This window comes from Solea solea, chromosome 12 (genome assembly GCF_958295425.1).
Source record: "Solea solea chromosome 12, fSolSol10.1, whole genome shotgun sequence".
NCBI classification, from domain to species: domain Eukaryota; kingdom Metazoa; phylum Chordata; class Actinopteri; order Pleuronectiformes; family Soleidae; genus Solea; species Solea solea.
Window position 1 is genome coordinate 13,313,943 of NC_081145.1, and position 17,709 is coordinate 13,331,651.

Below are 17,709 nucleotides of genomic sequence, written 5' to 3' on the forward strand. Positions count from 1 at the left end.
ATGCGCACTGGACCGAACCGAACCGCTCCCCTCCTACCCAGAGTGGTCTTCTGCAGTTCTAGCTCATCAACTTCAAAGTTTGATGTGTTGTGCAATCAGAGATGGCCTCCTATATACCTGGGTTATGAGTTGTTATTTGAGTCCCTGATGCCTTTCCATCATTTTGAATGAGTCTGGTCATTTTATGCTGACCTCTTTCATCAACAAGACATTTTTGCCCAGAGAACTGCCTCTCACTGGGTATTTTCTCTTTTTTGGACCATTCTCTGTAAACCCCTAGACATGGTTGTGTGTGGAAAATCCCAGGAGATTGGCACTTTATGAAATACTCAGACCTGTCCATATTGAAATTCAGCAGGTCATCTTCTTGACCACATCTACATGCCTAAATGCATTGTGTTGCAGGTGGACAAGTGTGCCTAATAAGTGACCGTATATGTGTGTGTGTTAAGGTGGAAATAGGGAATTAGTTGTGACTGTTGGTTACATCATGTCATGACAGAATGTGGTCTGTGGGGATACATGGTCAAAATGTAATGTATAAAAGTCATAACCAGGTTTTTTTTATAAATGCTGCTCTTTTAAGTAAGGAACTCAGTAGTCGACTGTCATGCCTGTAATTGATTTATGTGAGTAGGTGTTCCTTTCCAGCGGGTGTTGCCTCCTGCTGTACCCTTTTAAATTCACACCGCGTCTCAAGGTGCAGTGGCAGGGAGAGTGAAAAAGGTCTACTTGGGACATATCGATTATGGCCTCAAAGGATTAAAGGGGGATGAGGACAAACAGGTTGCTCATGTGTGAGCCTGGCAATCACAAACTGCCAGCTACTGTCGTATGAATGTCTGAAGTTTGACTGGATGAAGATTTTGATCAATGCTGACCTTTGGGGAAAAATGTAAATGGCCACTTTCTATGAAAAATAGAAAGTAGTGAGTGCTTGGTATGGAAGCCTATTATTGAGCGTGACTGCTAAATGGATTGTCATTTATATGCACTGCAAAACATTCTCCAACCGAGTTTGTTTATAGGCTTTTAACAATCCTGCACATCAAGTTCATCTCCAGCCAACTTAAACTAAATAAAAATATTTATTATACAATAGGTTATTGCTTCTGAAACCAATTAGACTATCACAAATCTTAAAAATATCAGAAACCAATTCCACTTCATGATGGAAGTTGCACTGATCCTTCTGTTGTTTTTTGAACAGGATGCAGTTTTTTAAAACTTTGAAATGAAGTGCTCATGATATCAACAATTCAACAATGTAAGATTACTGTAAATGGCCACTTAGATGGTGTTTGCTAAGCACACATTTTAGGATGAAACTATAGAGGTAACCGACAGCTTTAATGCCCCTAGTGGTTGCGATTCTGGCTGTGGTGCCTTTCTGTAGCCTCAGAACCGTGGTGCTTTCTGGCAAACCAGCCCACGTTCACACCAGTTTAACAGGAACCAAAGTGGGAGGACGTTACTCCGTGTTACTCCGGCGGAAGTAAACACAACGCTGGCAAAATCTCCCTTCTTCGGAACTGGAACCGGCACTGAGCCCTGCCATTGTGAAAGGACTATCTGTGATCGACTCTGTCAACACAGTACTAAAATTATGAAGTGATAATGTACTTTATATATAGGGGACAGGCTTGTGTTGACATTTTAGACATGATAGTTTGTGATTTTTTTTTTACATAGAATGAGAACTTCAATTATCACCTCAGCTGAATCCAGAAACTGAAACACGGTGCTTTGGTGATGTATCTGTTGATGATGATGTTTTTTGATGGACTGACTTAGTTTTCAGGAAACCTGCCCAAGGAGGGAGTCTGTGGTTGAAGGACTTCATGTATTATGCATGTAATCACCTTGTTCTGTATAACCAACAAGAGGTGGATCAGTAGATATATCTGTTTAGTTAGTTCTCCATCTTTTCCAGATTCTATTGTCCAATTCTCTCCTGCAGGATAATACACAGTGCAGTTAATCACATCGTGTCCCTATGCAATAAAGGAATCAATTGTTTCACTTGTTTGCATAGCAGGATGAAGTATTAACCTTCTTTATATCGACATTTTGATAGCTCTCCTCTTTTTGTGGTGACAGAGTTTGGGATACATTTCTTTAAATGTACTTTGATGAATGGTGCGATACTCTGCTTGGCAGCCCACACTATATATCACTTGAATATCATATATAATAATACTGTCAGGTTCACTATTGATTCCGGTTGATGCTTGCCTTGATTTTTGGGACGCAGCCCAAACCTTTGGCTGCAACTATAAATTAAAATGACTTCAGTTTGGCACGAGGAAGCTGCACTGAGACGGTTCGTCAAATATGGATAGTTGCATTTGGCCTCATCGTGGATAAACCTACAACCTAAAAAAAAAGTATACAACAAGGCTATCAATGTACAATGAAGAAAGGAATATCACAAATGTTAAAACCATTTAAAAACATATGTGTATTTTCCTCAACTGTGCCCTAGAAAGAGTTTTTGTAACCACTGTTGTGATGTGTCAGTCCTGCTGTGCTTTTTGTTTTCAAGTTGCAATCAGTAGTGATTTGGCCAGTGCCATGTTGAGGGTTTGCAGGAACAGGAAGTTCACAGACATCACCTGCAACAAGGCACCTCTTTGATGAGACCATCTGTCAATCACAGTGGTGTTCAGTCATATATATATTCCGTGCTTTATCATCCATTTTCCTCTTAAATGTGAATATAATTTACAAAGTTGTCATCGTGCTCCATTGAAGAGGACCTGAAACTAACGATTGAGATTATTAATCCTTCATGAAAATGTTTGAGGATATGAATTAGGCTCATTTTCCATAGTGGAGTTGCCCCCTGGTGTCTACTTAGTGTACTTTTACTTCCATGTTTCCTCAGCCAGCAAACCAGAAGATTATGCCCACTTTTTATGTACAGTCTCGGTATCTTAACCATTGGATGGCTTGCCATGAAATTATGTTCAGATATTCGTGATCCCCAGAGGATGGATTTTCATATTGTTGATGTCCTGACTAAATCAAGCAGCATCATCAGGTCACATTTTTAATTGGTTGTTCATTTTGTTTATGGCTGCATAGCAATTAACTCATTATATTTCCATCAGCATCTGCTGTCAAGTGCTAATTAGCAACTGTTAGCATTGTCTTTTAGAGCATCTCAGCATGCTGATTTTTGAAGTCTTATTGAGATAAGACTGTCCAGTTGGAGAGGGGTGAAAACAGCTGCAACTTAAAAGTGTGAACCCCAATAAACTCCATGATTATTCACTGTTGTTCAATGTGATACATTTAGTTAAAGTTGAGCTGAAATAGAGCGATCCCACATATCAGTGAGGAAGGCTTTGTGGTTTATGAGTACATTACTCTTCAGATTGCCACCATGTTGGAGATAGCCCTGAAGTTCACCCTTTAATACCACTATTGTCTGACATTAATTGGGGGAGCTGACACTGATATAGGTGCCGTCGTTAATCAGAGTACAGACCTGGATCTTGCATCCTTCCAGTCATTCAGGGCACAGCTTATTGTAATCTGATCCCTATATATTTGAGCTTATTCCCTGCTACATATGGCTGCTTGCTTCTGAACGAAAAGGCCCTGGGTTTAAGCACATCTTAGTTTTATTGGCTCTGTGGCGTTTCATAGTTCATGGTATACATCAAAGGATTTTAACTGCGAGGGAAATTAAACGGAAGAAGGAGGGAATTTGTGGGCGCTCTTAAACACAGTGTGACGTGGAAGACTGCGAGTTCCTAACCTCTTTGTTACTGTTGCCCTGTAGAAATTGATGGTGTCCCTTTTACTTCATGGCTATTTTGCTAATGTGGATTGGGAAATTATCTTTGGGGCGGGGGATTCCTGTGGCAGTCTCGTAATGTCCATGCCTTTTTACGGCAAGGTGAATTGAAAACGAGGTAGAGGCTTGGAGAAAAGAAATCACTCAGAGCTTCGCAGCTGCATTCAACAAGTCTATCAAATTCAAAAGAAAGATTATTGAAAATATTAATTCATGGTGCCCTCTATTTTCTATCTTAATGTCATTTAAAGCCTTCAGCTGTCACATGCTATTGTGTTGCCCTACAGCTTGCTGTATTGATATCAGACGTAGAGCAAATGAAAAAATGAAATGCATTAGATTTAGTCTATGAGCACCAACATTGGCACATCACAGCAGAGACCTTTGGGTATATCAAGTGGATGAACCGGTACAGGAATAGCATAATTATAGAGCGCAGTAGTCACTTCAGCTTAAGTTTATTTAGCTATGAATGGATCGTCACACGGTTAACAGCTCCTATTTATTATACAAATGGATGTTGTCATCTACGCCATTGGGAAAATCTGGCTGATCACCGGAGTCACAGGAACAGGCTACAATGCTGCAGTGGAGGCAATTAGACGCTTTTGTAGGAGCACCTGCAACGAAACACGGATTTGGACCTGCTGTTCATTGAGAGTACTTGTCATCTTCCTCAGTGGAGCAGGAAGCTGGAAACAGCTGATTGGAGCAACGTCTGTTCATGTTTTTATTTAAAATAAAATACTGAAAAAAGGGCCTTTTAGAATTAAAGACATGTACCATACTTTTGATTAATTAACCTGCAGCCTGGTCTGAAAAATGAGTTTTACATAATCTAAAGTAATATTAGATAGCAGTTAATCTAAAAACTATGATTATTTATGCTCATTGGTAACGCTTCACATACAATATTTAAACATTTAATCCATTCTTTTTAACACACTTATTCAATTCAACTTCATATGTGCTTACATCTGTATTATTGTATGTTTTACAGTATATTAAATGTTTATTTACACTATGTATGTCCTAAGTAGGGCGAGTAAAGAGTTACTGGCATGAGCACATATTCAATATGTGATTAAAAAAATAGAATAAATATATAATGAGAAATAAGATCCTTGGGGCAGACTTGTTGATGTGGTCTTTTAAGAGCTGTAGTTATTTTTATGCTGAATTCTCTCAGTCCGCGGGATCGTAGAGGGGGAGGTGTCCCTCTTCTACTTTCTCTGCCATCCTCTGTCCTTTTCTCCTCCGAGTCTTAGAAAAGAGCAGGAAAAGGGGCCACGGTGGTTGACATCAGCCAGCTGAGGGAAGAATGATAGAAAGCAAGAGGTAGAGAAATAGCTGATAGAGTGGAAGCAAGCGTGGAAAAATGGAGAGAGCAAGAGCGACAGAGGGAGTGGGAGAAGGAAAGAACAAGCCCTGGAGTGCTAGCCAGTCAAGGTCACACAGAGGAGAGAAGGCCCTGTGTGTATTTGTCTGTCTGTGTGTGTGTGTGTGTGTAAAGGGAACACAGTGGGGATGGGAGGCCTACATAGTGAAGAATGAAGGGTTAGTGACAGTGGATTGGTTTAGTCTCTAATGGGGATTTAATGGAGGAGGGATGAAGAAAAGAAGTAGAGAAAAGAAGTGAAGATGAAAAGAGCCAATAATGTAGCTTCACAACACTTTTCTCATGCTTTACATCCTCCTGAGTCCTGTGTTTATGAGAGGAATGACTCCCCTACATTTGTAACTTACAATCTGTTTGACTTGATGTCACAGTGGCAGTGCTTGTAAATCTGTAATCTCTCGGACGCAGTGCTGTGCCTCCATGTATGCTGTTGCATAACCGAACAGTTTTTGTGTTGATTCATGTTCCTCTTCATCGTCGTTCTCTCCTGCTCTCCGTGTTGCTTTATTTTTACTCACCACTCGGTGACCTCTGCTGTCTTCTTGCAGCTCCCACTTTCACGAGGTGCCAAGTTGCATTTTGTTGAGAGCATGTTTTGAAAATTAAAAGCACTCGCGAACAATGTCTTCAGTGTTCTGAAAACGAAAGAGGCATGATGGTTTTAATCCAATCCACAGAAAATTGGTCTCATTCTGGCGAGTAATAGAGAAACGGACACTATTACATAATGGATTGTCAGGTTGTGATCTAATGTTTTGAAAGCTAGATTGTGGTTTTGCTGGGAACATTCTGGTTTTCTGGGAGGTTACAGAGCATCACTTGGAAATGTGATCACTGCTGTCTCCTCAAACATATTAGCTCTGTTTGCATCTCACACTCGGGGGAGATTAGGAGGTGTGAGCAGTTGGAGTGGTGTTGTGGAGCACCAATATGTACTGATATGAAAGATCCAAAGCTGCTGGCGCTGCGACATTATCTCTGGAGCACTGGTGTGTGGAGTCGTGATAGCATATGATGACTTTGTTTGCAGGAGGTCAAGAGTTCACCGTGTGGGTGACCCCCTGAGGTTTCTCACTGCTTCTATTGTTGTTTCAGAAGAACAACTGTGTCTTAATGTATTCGTGCTCTATTGATGTCATTTTTTTTTTTAATCATTCTAAAGCGCAATCACCAGCACTAATCCCCACGTTGAAACATCCAGTGGTCACACAATCACATTCAGTTGAAGAATCACAGTGAATTCTGGGCAAATTATCCTGTTGACAGACATCATTACCATTTGAGTGTAATTAATCTTTCCACACCCATGATTTTACGCAGATAATAGCAGCGTAATAGCTTCTGTAATAATGGGTTCAAAGCATTTTGCCAGCTTCATTTTTCTCATCTTAATCAGACGCTGTGGAGCTGACCTGCCGTATGAGCCAGTGTATAAATGACGCATAACTTTTTCACTGTTGGACAGCCAGTGAAATGTAGACGGAGGAGAAGCGAGAGGAGAGAGTCAGGGTCTAAGCAATGTCATCAGATGCTAGTCAGATGGAAATTGTATTGTGAAGAGATTGTGTCATTTAATCTCGGGCTGAAAAATTGAAAAATTCAAATTGGGGATCACAATTTCAAATAATGCAATTGCTAAATCCCAATCGTTATGTTACGCATCATATCTGACTCTGTGTTCATACTATACTTTTTATTTGTTTAGTAATGGTAATTCATATTTTTTTGATGGAGTGCTATGTTATAAAATATGATAAATCTATTGTACAGTAAATATTGAAATGATGCCTGACTTAAACAAATAAAAAATCATATATCAGTATCCCTGAGAAAAATCACAATCAGATATATTTACAAAATTGTTCAGCCCTAGTATAATTGTATGTTTAAGGAAACTACACTGTATAGAAACAATTCCCAAACACTTCCAAAGTAAAGAAAATTACAGATTATGTGCTGCTCTTCAGGTATTTATTGCACTTTTTTGTATTTTTCTTTTGGTAGATAATTTGTTAATATTGATTTATGTTTCAAAATGGTAACAATTAATTTATATGTACTAAGCATTTTCCCCCATTTTTAATTATGACATCACTTCGTCCTGTTAAAGTCTATTTATGGTGCTGCCACTTCCTGTTTAGCCTCTTCCTGTTTGGCCACAAACAAAGCAGCCATGTGACAGGCTGTCCAGAAATGTTTGTTCTGGTAAAATATCACGGAAGCAATGCTGTAAGTTGATGATAACATGTTAGAAATGCTAAGTCATATATTAAGATTTATTTACAATTCATGTGTAAGTGTCTTTCAGTTAAAAACAATGGTAGCAGTCAAGAGCTAATTTAAGCAACATACATTGATTGATTATTATTTCTAAATTACGTTGATAAGTTGTGACAAAGAACTCTGACAATGGTTTTGTATTCTTTATTAGTTTGTTGACAGTTTTCACCTCATGGTTCAGCCTGTATGATAAAGTTTGAAGTAAATGGTCAAACTTACTTTGACTCCTTCTTCATTGACTAAGGCTAAGGTTTATCTTGGTGTTTAGTCGGAGTTCATACACTCTGCACAAGAACCGATTACCTTTGGCCAATCCAAGGTCACTAAACTGCAAATTTACTTTAGGTGTCGACTTGAACAGATTTTTTTCTCTCAAAGGAAAGAAGGAAAGTAGAAGTGCAGTTAATACAGGTTGCGTATCATGCAGTTTGCTAAAGTACAGCATGTTCCACAACCTGTGTACTGGAGCATCGATTTGTGTGCACAGCCAGTGCGTCTCTTGGTATTTAGCAGAAGTGTGATTTTTCTTGTGTGAGCTACCGTGTATCTGGCAAAGGTAGTTAGACTGACAGATTGGGCTGTACGAGTGCCATCTCTTCAGCTTGGCTGCCTGAGCATTTCTTCTCCAAACCTCCTTTCATCCCTCTGTCTCTCTATGGCTCTGCTTCAGTGGTGACCAGCAGTCATTTGCCTTATCTGGCTAGCTGTTTAGGTTTGCCCTCTACCGGGGTTAAGTCTTACTTACTGTTCCGTAGCTGTAGCTACACCCAATGGATCAGTCATCTGGGTCCATTTCCCCCTGAGCTTGAACCAGAGAGGAACCTTGTGGCAGTGTGATGTTTAAATACCAGGGACGGTAGTGAGTGCTCTGTGTGTTCTTGTATATCCATTACAGCTGTTTTCAATCTGTGGCAGGATTAGTTGAGAAAATACACAAATTCTCTAGCTAACAGTGACAACAACAGAATTAATCTTCAGTGACAGATTTTTACTGTGTCCTTATTTTGGCTGTATTTTCTGTAGTCATTTGGTAAATTGAAAAACGATAACATTTCAGTGGATATATTCTCATTACATTTACATGCACAGTTTAATCAGACTACTTGACTCCCCCTCAGTAGGTGGCGCTGTATCTCTCTACAAGCTAGTTCCTATTGAATCAGTTTCTGGTCTACCTTTACTTCACAGAAGAACAGTGCCCATTGTGCTGTGTTTCACACCTACTTCTCGGTAAAAAAAAGTGGGGAGGAAATCCTGGAGTCGCCAAGTTCAACTCCAGTCTGACTAAGGAGTAATTGGACTATGAATCTATTATTATCCAGGTATGTTAGTCTGACTAAGACTTGCTCGATTTAATCGGAGTTACTTGTTTGCATGACATAAAGAAAACCGAATTATTGTCTTAGTCTGATTAATATCGTACGTTTAACGTGCATTTCTGTGAACTGACTGTGTCACATCTGCTTCAGGTAGTGAATGGCATTTTTCAGGCTTGTGCTGACCCATCATTACTGTGGAGATTGGGGTGGAGAGAGTGGTGAAGAGTGGCAGCAGCAGCAGGAGGAGGAGGAGGAGGAGGGGTGGGCGGGCAAGGAGTAAAGAGCCTAAAGCAGGAAGGAAGAAATGATGTCCCTCTTGGTTTTCTTGAATCATTTAAATAGATGACATGGGGAAATCTGACGGAGAACAAATTCAAAATATGGATTCACTCCACTGATTGGGACAGAGATTGGTGAGTGGGGCTTGGGATTTATCTGTTGAATGTTTGGCTCAAGAAACAGAAGGCTTACCCCCATTCACAGTGTAACTGAGTACCTGCTGTGAACGTAAAAATGATCACATTACTGGTACCAACAGATGGGAGACTATCTACAAAAACAATGTGCATAACTGTTGGATTCCCCACCAGTCATGGTTTACTCTTGCAAGCTTATTATCTTATGTGTAAGTTGGTGCAGCTGTAAGGGCGCGATGAATTGGAGTCAAGTAATTGTGCATGCATGGGACTGAGCTGTTGTGCCTCAGCTCTGGACTCAGTAGAGCTGAGACACATCAGATTGGGCTAGCTCATCCCGGCAGTCCATTTCTGGCTACAAAGCTGAAATGTGTCTTTTGTCCCTCTGGTCCACACATCTGACATGCTGTTGAAATCTCTCTCTCGCTCTCTCTCTCTTGTTTTTGCTTTTTTGTCTCTTCACTCTCCTGATGATAAACGGCAGTGCTTTTCTAAACAGATCATATTTCATGTGAGCAACATTCATTGATTAATGCCAACTGCCCTGAGACCCTTCTTAGTGATTCTGGCTCTCAGGTTTGGGATGGGACACTGATCCCCGTAATGAGTCATAAAAGGAGAAGAATTATGCACTCCAATAGTCTCGATAGAGGGTGATATTTCAACTGATCACTCACTCTTCGAGTCCTTTTTTTTTTGTCCACAGAGTTGGCGCACACTCAAATGCCCCCGGGCATGCATTTGCACAAGTAAACGGACAAATCTTGACTTTCCAGTCCCGTGGGATGTTCCGTGCACGGGATATTTGGACACAGACGGGCTTCTGCTGCACGGCTTGGAAAAACAAACATGCAGGTCAAACACAGAGCTCCCACAATGCACTGCGGTTTCAGCTCATCTCACTCGCCACCTAAATGAGCACGTTGATTACATAATCAAAACAAGAAGCCCAAATGCAGAAAACTACAATTATGCTACACAGCAAAAATGCCAGTGTTAAAATGTTGGGGACAGTGTTAAATAGAGAGTGTTGGTGTTGTTTTAACACTAGACAGCTTTAAAATAACATTGGCGGTGTTGCTTGTGACACTTTTATGTTGTCAAATTGGACCGTTAACTTGTTGGTGTTAAATTAAGCCACGCCTTGACGTAACGGCTGTGAAATGCGAAATCCACTTTTTGTCGACGCCATTATTCTTCCATTTTCCATGAGGACAATGTTTGTTTCTGAAGGTAAGCAAAACGCTCACATGAGAGGTATTTTTGATGAGAATATGATTTAGCTCAGCAACTTCGATTATGGTTTAAATTCTGACTGCCTATTTTACATGGATGTTAACAGAAAACTCTAAAAGCAAGAAAACTTGAAGTCTCGTGCCTTCTGCTCACATAGCCAACGGTAAGTTAATGTTAAAATAGTGATAGATATAGTCGTCAGTTTACACCCAAATGAACATTTGTGTAGTTGTATGGTAATTAATAGTATCACTAGTGTTATTAATAATTAGTGTTAGGCTACCTTATTAAAACTGTGGAAATGGTTTGATAGTGTTTGATGTTATGTAGCCTATAGGGCATGACTAGCTTACGTAAAGCTACATTGCAGCTAGCCGAGGGGGAAACGTGTTCTACATTTAGTCTGGATAAAATTACCTCAATATAAGCCACAGAGATCTAGGGGTACGTAGGTATGTTTCTATTGTGTTGTCGAAGCTTGAGTTTTTTTGCTGTGTTTCATAGAAATGCTAGTCCAAGTGGAGCACAAGAGTGTCAAGAAATGGGTTCGTGTTCCAAGTACTGACGACTGCTACGATTACGTGAAATTCATAGAAGAGGGTAAGTTCAATGCTAATGTCGTTGGTTTGTAAACTGGTATGATAATCTACCCCAGACCGCTAGAAATGATGCTATCGTAACGGCGTAACTTAAAAGACATACTGGTGTTAGTAATGATGCTAGGACTGTGATAATCATGGGCATAGTTTTATGAACAAATGGTTTCGCGGCATTCAAATCGATAGAAGTTATGCTATCCTGACGGCGGTTGGCCCCGTTGCTGTTCCATAGTAGTGTTAGCCTAGTTAACGGCGCCATGTCGTGGTTTTACAGACAGTCCAAGAATCCTGGTAGGTCACGTTATTATACTGACGACTGCTACGATTACGTGAAATTCATAGAAGAGGGTAAGTTCAATGCTAATGTCGTTGGTTTGTAAACTGGTCTGATAATCTACCCCAGACCGCTAGAAATGATGCTATCGTAACGGCGTAACTTAAAAGACATACTGGTGTTAGTAATGATGTTAGGACTGTGATAATCATGGGCATAGTTTTATGAACAAATGGTTTCGCGCCATTCAAATCGATAGAAGTTATGCTATCCTGACGGCGGTTGGCCCCGTTGCTGTTCCATAGTAGTGTTAGCCTAGTTAACGGCGCCATGTCATGGTTTTACAGACAGTCCAAGAATCCTGGTAGGTCACGTTATTATACCACCTACAAGTGTAAGTCAGTAACGTTTATTTCAGAATTCCCTGGTGGGTTCTCCTTTATTTAATTGTAAGGCAAACTTAAAAGACATATATGCGCATTGTAAGCTAGAAATAATTAGGGACAACGCCATTTCGCTTAGTTGTCCTTCAGAGCCTGTAGCTTAGTCGATTCAACAGTTCAGCTACAGCTACGGTCCCACATTAGATGACGAGGACCCAATGTTGGCATTGGCAAGTTGGAATGCAAATGGAAGGCTAATGATTTTGGTTTTAAAATGTGGTATTTCTCAAAGAGGGATCCATCTGTCTTTCACATGCATCCTGCTTGTTTACTCGCCTCCCTCAGTGTCAAGTCATTTAATTACTAAATATGTTTTTGAAGCCAACAGCTCATATTTTAATAGAAATCTGTGGGTTCTGTCAAAAGTGATGGACATGATTAAGTTTATTATTTTTTGATTAATTATTACAAATAATTTGTTGTAAATTGTAGTGTACTACAGACAAGTGTTTTTGTTCTCCTCTAGTTTATGCTAAATTCAGCTTGCCAAATGAAATCCATGCAGAGCTGAATGACTCATCTGGAGTCGTTGTGGATGCTGATATTTTTGATGAACTGCTGAGATCTTCTACAATGTCTTTCAAAGTGGTCACAGAGCACACTGGTAAGACATGAACGCATAAAAATTGACTTTGTATTCATCAATTTGGTACAACTGCAGTTGTGAAAAACAATTACACATAGTAGTGCCAATGCAGATACAATGCCGTGTGATAAATCTTGGGACATTTGTTTCAATTGCTTCCATAGATGAGGACCAGGTAACCGAGGCCTCCTTCTGCTCAGAGGAGGGGTCATACTCATCAGTTGAGTCTCTCAGCTCTGCAAGTTCCTCTTCCACAGTGATAACAGAGAGCACCACAGCACGGAAAAGGCGACTAGTTGAGGGACCACCTGACAGTAAGGTTGCAAAAAATGTGAGTTGATTTCAGGTTTTTGATGTAATGTTAATCTTTTTTCAAAATTCATAGCAGGCTGACATGTGACCTCTATTGCAGATTGTCTATGTAGCTCTGCATCAAAAACCAGGGGGTGAAGATGTATTCAAAGAGTACAACAACACAAATGGTCTTTCTGATCATACAAGAAAGAAACTTGTCAACATTCTGGTGGCAGATATGATTGAAAGTCATGGGTAAGTAGTAAAGTTTACTTTACTCTACTCTACCACTCAACCCTCTCCACAGTTTGTGTCAATTTTTTTGAACTGCATGTTAAAATGTAATTTGATAATTGGTTGTGTTTTAGGAGGATCCCTCCAGTCAATGTACGCATTACCTATGCCCTTGGAATTGTCACTCTTTTCCCCAATCTGAGAGATAAGGAATCAGCCACTGGTTATGTGAGTATGAAATTTCAAGATCAATTCATTTTCCCTTATTTCGTCATGTAGGGACTAGATCTGTTTGGTTGTTCTTTTGTATGGAATCTAATACAGTATGTCTTTTCTGTTTTCTTGTGTGATAGGAGCATTACTATGATCCTCACAGTGGACAGGGCTACCTGGCCTACCGATTGAAGACGGTTCAGCGCAACAGTGCAAGTGACACCAAAAGGGGCTCCAAAGCTAAATATCAAGGTGGCCCAAAGACTCTACGTGAGACCTCAACATCTGAACAGCTGTTTGGTGATGACTGCAAAGAAGCAATGTCCATGATGAAGCATTCGGCAGACCTGGTAGTCGTCAAGGAGAAAATGAAAGCAACATTCAAGTATAGACAACAAATGCTACACAGTCCAGACCAGTCTTCACTCATCCTAGATCACTTCCCAAGATTCTTGGATATACCTGGCTTGGTAAGGGATTGAGACTGGTTGATGTACATCTTAATTGATGTGTTGAATTGTATTTTGATATGATTTTTGTCTGTATTAGATTGATCAGGACTTCACCATGCTCTTTGGGAAAGACATCTCCGGCAAGTTTATTGCAAAATGGCCAACGTTCTACAAGCCTAGGGTCATCACCATCAGCAAAAGCCTTCACCAGAGTACTCATCTGGATGACCTCCTGTCTGCTCAGGAGGAATCCAATGATTGTGGTAGGTGTTAACGGATGAGCACGTTCACCTATGTTCTGTACGTGAACAATTGTGCATAATCTGACTGCAGATGGGCTGTGTGTTGTGATTCAATTAGGATGGGACAGTGACGTGGCCGCTATTCTCCTGCTGGTTCATCTCTTACCTCCGACGGCAAAGGGGAAAAGACACGGGAAAATCAGTGCATCTGAGGCTGCTGACCACGTAATCAAGTTCATGAAGGTATGTTTTTGACATGAATTAATGGATGTTTTGTTTCATTCACTGTTGATTATGTAATCTTTAGTACAGCTCATCCTCTTTTTAGATCTTTTTCATATGTTTGCAGGTGAAGGAAGTGGGAAAATGTTCAAAATTAAAATAGTAAATCTTATCACTTGGGAGTGAACAAGCACAAATCTCTCTTTCTAATGTTCTGTCTTTCAATCTTAGGTGGGGACGAGCATGGCGACTTTCCTTGGCAGAATTGGATCTGCACAACCCTTCCTTCTCTGCGTTGGCGAAAAGAAGAGCAGCATCCAAAAGTTTTACATCGTTCTGGACCAGAAGCCCATTCCTTGTGTGGCACAGACTGCTGTGGCTGCCTTCGACGAACTGTTTAAGGCGCACTTCATGTTTGCTGTGTCTTATGATGAGACCCTCTTCAACTTCTACACCTTCATCCAAACAACCATCTATGGCATTGATGTGGCCACCGCAAAGGAGAGCCCAAGAGTCAAGGAAATCAGAGTGAGAATTAGTAACATTTGAATTTATGTTAACATGTTACAAGTGTAAGGTTCAGCACAGAAATTGTTCTGCTCTTTTCCAGCATTTGAAGTTTAGTCATGCTTTGTATCCGGGGCGCACATTGCGTTTGAAATGTGGGGAACATGGTTGTCCATCTGTTTTTTACACTTATTCTGGGTTCAAGAAACACCTCTTGAAGGTACATGGAGACAGTTTGGCCCGAGATATTGTTGATAATATGGACTGTGTTGGTATGGACAGTGTTGACATGGACAGTTTTTGTGCCACTGAGCCTTTGCCAGGTCCAGATTCTTCTGTTAGTCACCAAAATCTTTTGAAAGAAAGTTCATTTGTAGATATGTGTAGCTCTGTTATCGCTCAAGTACAAGCAGCTGGAGTTGCTGAAAATACAGTGCAATCTTTAGCTTGTTCAATGGAAGAGGTTGTGAATGACGTCCATATTCAAGCACAGGATGCTGTTCTTGAATGTCTTTCGTCTGAGGTGAATGAACAGACCTTAGACAAAGTCAAAGAATGTTTGGAGAACTTAGAAAATCCATTCTCGCTTCTAAACACGGTAACAAAGAGGCAAAGACATTTTGAAAAAAAATGGAAAATTGTTGAGCCAGTAGAGCATGTTCTTGGTGTACGTTATGATACACGCTTAGATAAAACCACTGGTGTATACAGTCAAATTCCTGTTAATGATAAATTCATGTACGTACCAATTTTAGGAACGCTTCAGTCAATGTTTACCAACCAGGAACTCCGTGCCTGCTTTCAGCAAGTTAAGTGTCATGAAGATGGCATTTATAGAGACATCAATGATGGTTCATACTTCAGGAATCACCCTTTATTTTCAGAGGAAGAACATGCACTCCAAATTCAGATTTATTATGATGACTTCGAAACTGCCAATCCGCTTGGATCTAAAAAGGGAGTACACAAACTTGGCTGTGTTTACTTCATTTTAAGAAATTTGCCAACTAAGCTTAATTCTGTTTTGATGAACATTCATCTGGTGTCTCTCTTTCATTCTGATGACATTAAGAAATATGGTTTTAGTCCAATCTTACAACCTCTAGTTAATGATTTGAAAACTCTGGAGACACAGGGAATCCAGGTACCGTTTTCAGATACGCCATTGAGGGGGTCTGTTGTTCAGGTTACCGGTGATAATTTGGCATTACATGGCCTTTTTGGTATGGTTGAATCGTTCAGTGCAACTTACTGTTGCCGATTTTGTTTAACTGACAAAACAAGTTTGCAGTCTGTATTTAGTGAGGATGACCCAGACCTAATTCTTCGCACAAAAGAGCTCTATTTAGAACATTGCAATAATATGGCACACAATCCCAATCTAGTTCACTCATTTGGTGTGAAAAAAGCCTGTCCTCTTAATGCATTGCAGTTTTTTCATTCCTCAGACAATTATGCAGTCGATATTATGCACGACCTGTTGGAGGGAGTTGTGCAGTTTGAACTTAAGCTTCTTTTTCAGTACTTAGTTAGGAATTCCATAGACAAAAACACCCTTTCGGAAAGGATCCAGAGCTTTAACTATGGATACAGTGAGCGAAACAACAGACCTAGTGCCATCAAAGTTGATGATGGTAGCAATGACCTTGGCCTCAATGCCATTCAGTCATGGTGCCTCCTGCGTAACACTCCCTTGATTTTTGGAGATCTGGTTGACAGGGACAACAGTTACTGGCGAGTAATTCTTCTTTTAATTCAAATTGTCAATATTGTGTTCTCGCCAATCATCACAAATGGTATGACTTATTTCTTAAAGCATTTAATTTCTGACCATCACAAACTCTTCAAGTCATTGTTTACAGAAAAGAGACTAATTCCGAAGCATCATTTTATGATTCATTATCCCAGATGTATTAGGAAAATAGGGCCTCTAATACATATGTGGTGTATGAGGTTTGAAGGCAAACATAATTTCTTTAAGAAGTCTGTTAAGAATTTTAAGAACATAACCAAAACACTGGTAAAGAAACACCAGAATCAGTTGGCTTTTCATTGGGAGAATTTTTATTTCCAGAGGTTTCAGTTTGGCCCGATTAAGGATTCCCCAACAAGTGAACTAGACGGTTGTGAGGTTTTGAGGTCTTGCTTTAACTTAAATATGCCTTGTGTCTCTACTACTTCATGGGTGAAAAACTATGGAACAGAATACCGCATTGGAATGTTTGTCTGTACGAGTACTGAAAATGAAATGCCTGTGTTCAAAAAAATTGTCAATATCATTATCAAGGATGGTGATGCATTTCTTTTGACCACTAAAGTTATCACACTGTATTTTGATGATCACCTTAATGGTTTCAGAATTGAGGATGTGGATGATGTCTTTGCTATTATTTGTGTGTCTGAGCTTATTTATTATCGAGCTTATGACAGACAGTTTTCGCCAGAAAATGATGAAAGAACATATATTGTGCCCCATTGCTGTTTTGTATGAGCTGTACATTTATTTAGGTCTGCAATATTGACTGAACTCTGTATTAAATCCATTCAGAGTTACAATTCTGTGTTATGTCTTTAATGTAAGGTAGTTGGGTGTGGGCAATTTTTACACTGAATAATGTTAGCATTACTGGGGTTGGTGTTGAAAAATAGTGTTATTTTTATACACTGAAAAGTATTGGTATTAACACCCATAAGTGTCGTCATTACATACATTTTCAACACCACATGTTGTGCTTACACTAACTGGCGTTGGTGTTGAAAACTACAGTGTTACTTTTAACATTATATTTTAACACCAACACCAGTGTAGTGTAAATACTACACTGGGGAGTGTTGTGCAGTGTTACATTTTTGACAATATGGGGTGTTAAGTTAACAAAAAAATGGGTGTTAATCCTTTAACACTTTCAAGAATGTTACTTTAACACCAGCTAGTGTGGACACATATAGACACTTTCTTGGTGTTAAATTTAACACTGTGGGTGTTAAATCAACACTGACGTTTTTGCTGTGTACGCAGTTGTCCTGCTGACTGTGGAGCTCAGCCTACCTGTTGTTATCTTATACATGCTGGGAGGTCATTTTTTTGTTGAGATTTTATGAGGTTGGTTGATTGTGATAAATTGTGTTGTTTTTTTATGTCATTATCCATTTGATAAGGACAGTGAGTCGTTTTCACACCAGTGACC

At 39.9% G+C, this 17,709-nt stretch overlaps 2 protein-coding genes across 5 annotated transcripts in view; both read left to right on the plus strand.

The window, feature by feature from the left end:
* LOC131470082 (synaptotagmin-7-like) overlaps window positions 1-17,709 on the plus strand; it is a 50,031-nt gene that overhangs the window by 2,936 nt on the left and 29,386 nt on the right. The gene's annotated exons all lie outside the window — the stretch shown is intronic.
* Window positions 10,202-17,077, plus strand: LOC131470081 (uncharacterized). Of its 4 annotated transcripts, XM_058645610.1 has the most exons (11): window positions 10,202-10,452; window positions 10,562-10,618; window positions 10,960-11,055; window positions 12,238-12,375; window positions 12,522-12,688; window positions 12,770-12,906; window positions 13,020-13,113; window positions 13,239-13,568; window positions 13,648-13,813; window positions 13,911-14,035; window positions 14,246-17,077. In XM_058645610.1, the coding sequence occupies exons 3-11, from the start codon at window positions 10,962-10,964 to the stop codon at window positions 14,561-14,563; spliced, it is 1,569 nt and encodes a 522-aa protein (XP_058501593.1). In that variant the 5' UTR covers window positions 10,202-10,452; window positions 10,562-10,618; window positions 10,960-10,961; the 3' UTR covers window positions 14,564-17,077. The 4 variants fall into 4 exon arrangements, with proteins under 4 accessions (XP_058501593.1, XP_058501591.1, XP_058501592.1 ...); XM_058645608.1 differs by lacking the exon at window positions 10,562-10,618; XM_058645609.1 differs by lacking the exon at window positions 10,562-10,618 and having other exon boundaries at window positions 12,277-12,375.

Excerpts from the sequence above, each read along its gene's own strand:
- LOC131470081 (XM_058645608.1), top strand. The coding sequence starts at position 10,383 with ATGCGAAATCCACTTTTTGTCGACGCCATTATTCTTCCATTTTCCATG. Across the intron at positions 11,056-12,237 it reads CGTGAAATTCATAGAAGAGG|TTTATGCTAAATTCAGCTTG; the intron begins GTAAGTTCAATG and ends GTTCTCCTCTAG. Across the intron at positions 12,376-12,521 it reads AGTGGTCACAGAGCACACTG|ATGAGGACCAGGTAACCGAG; the intron begins GTAAGACATGAA and ends TTGCTTCCATAG.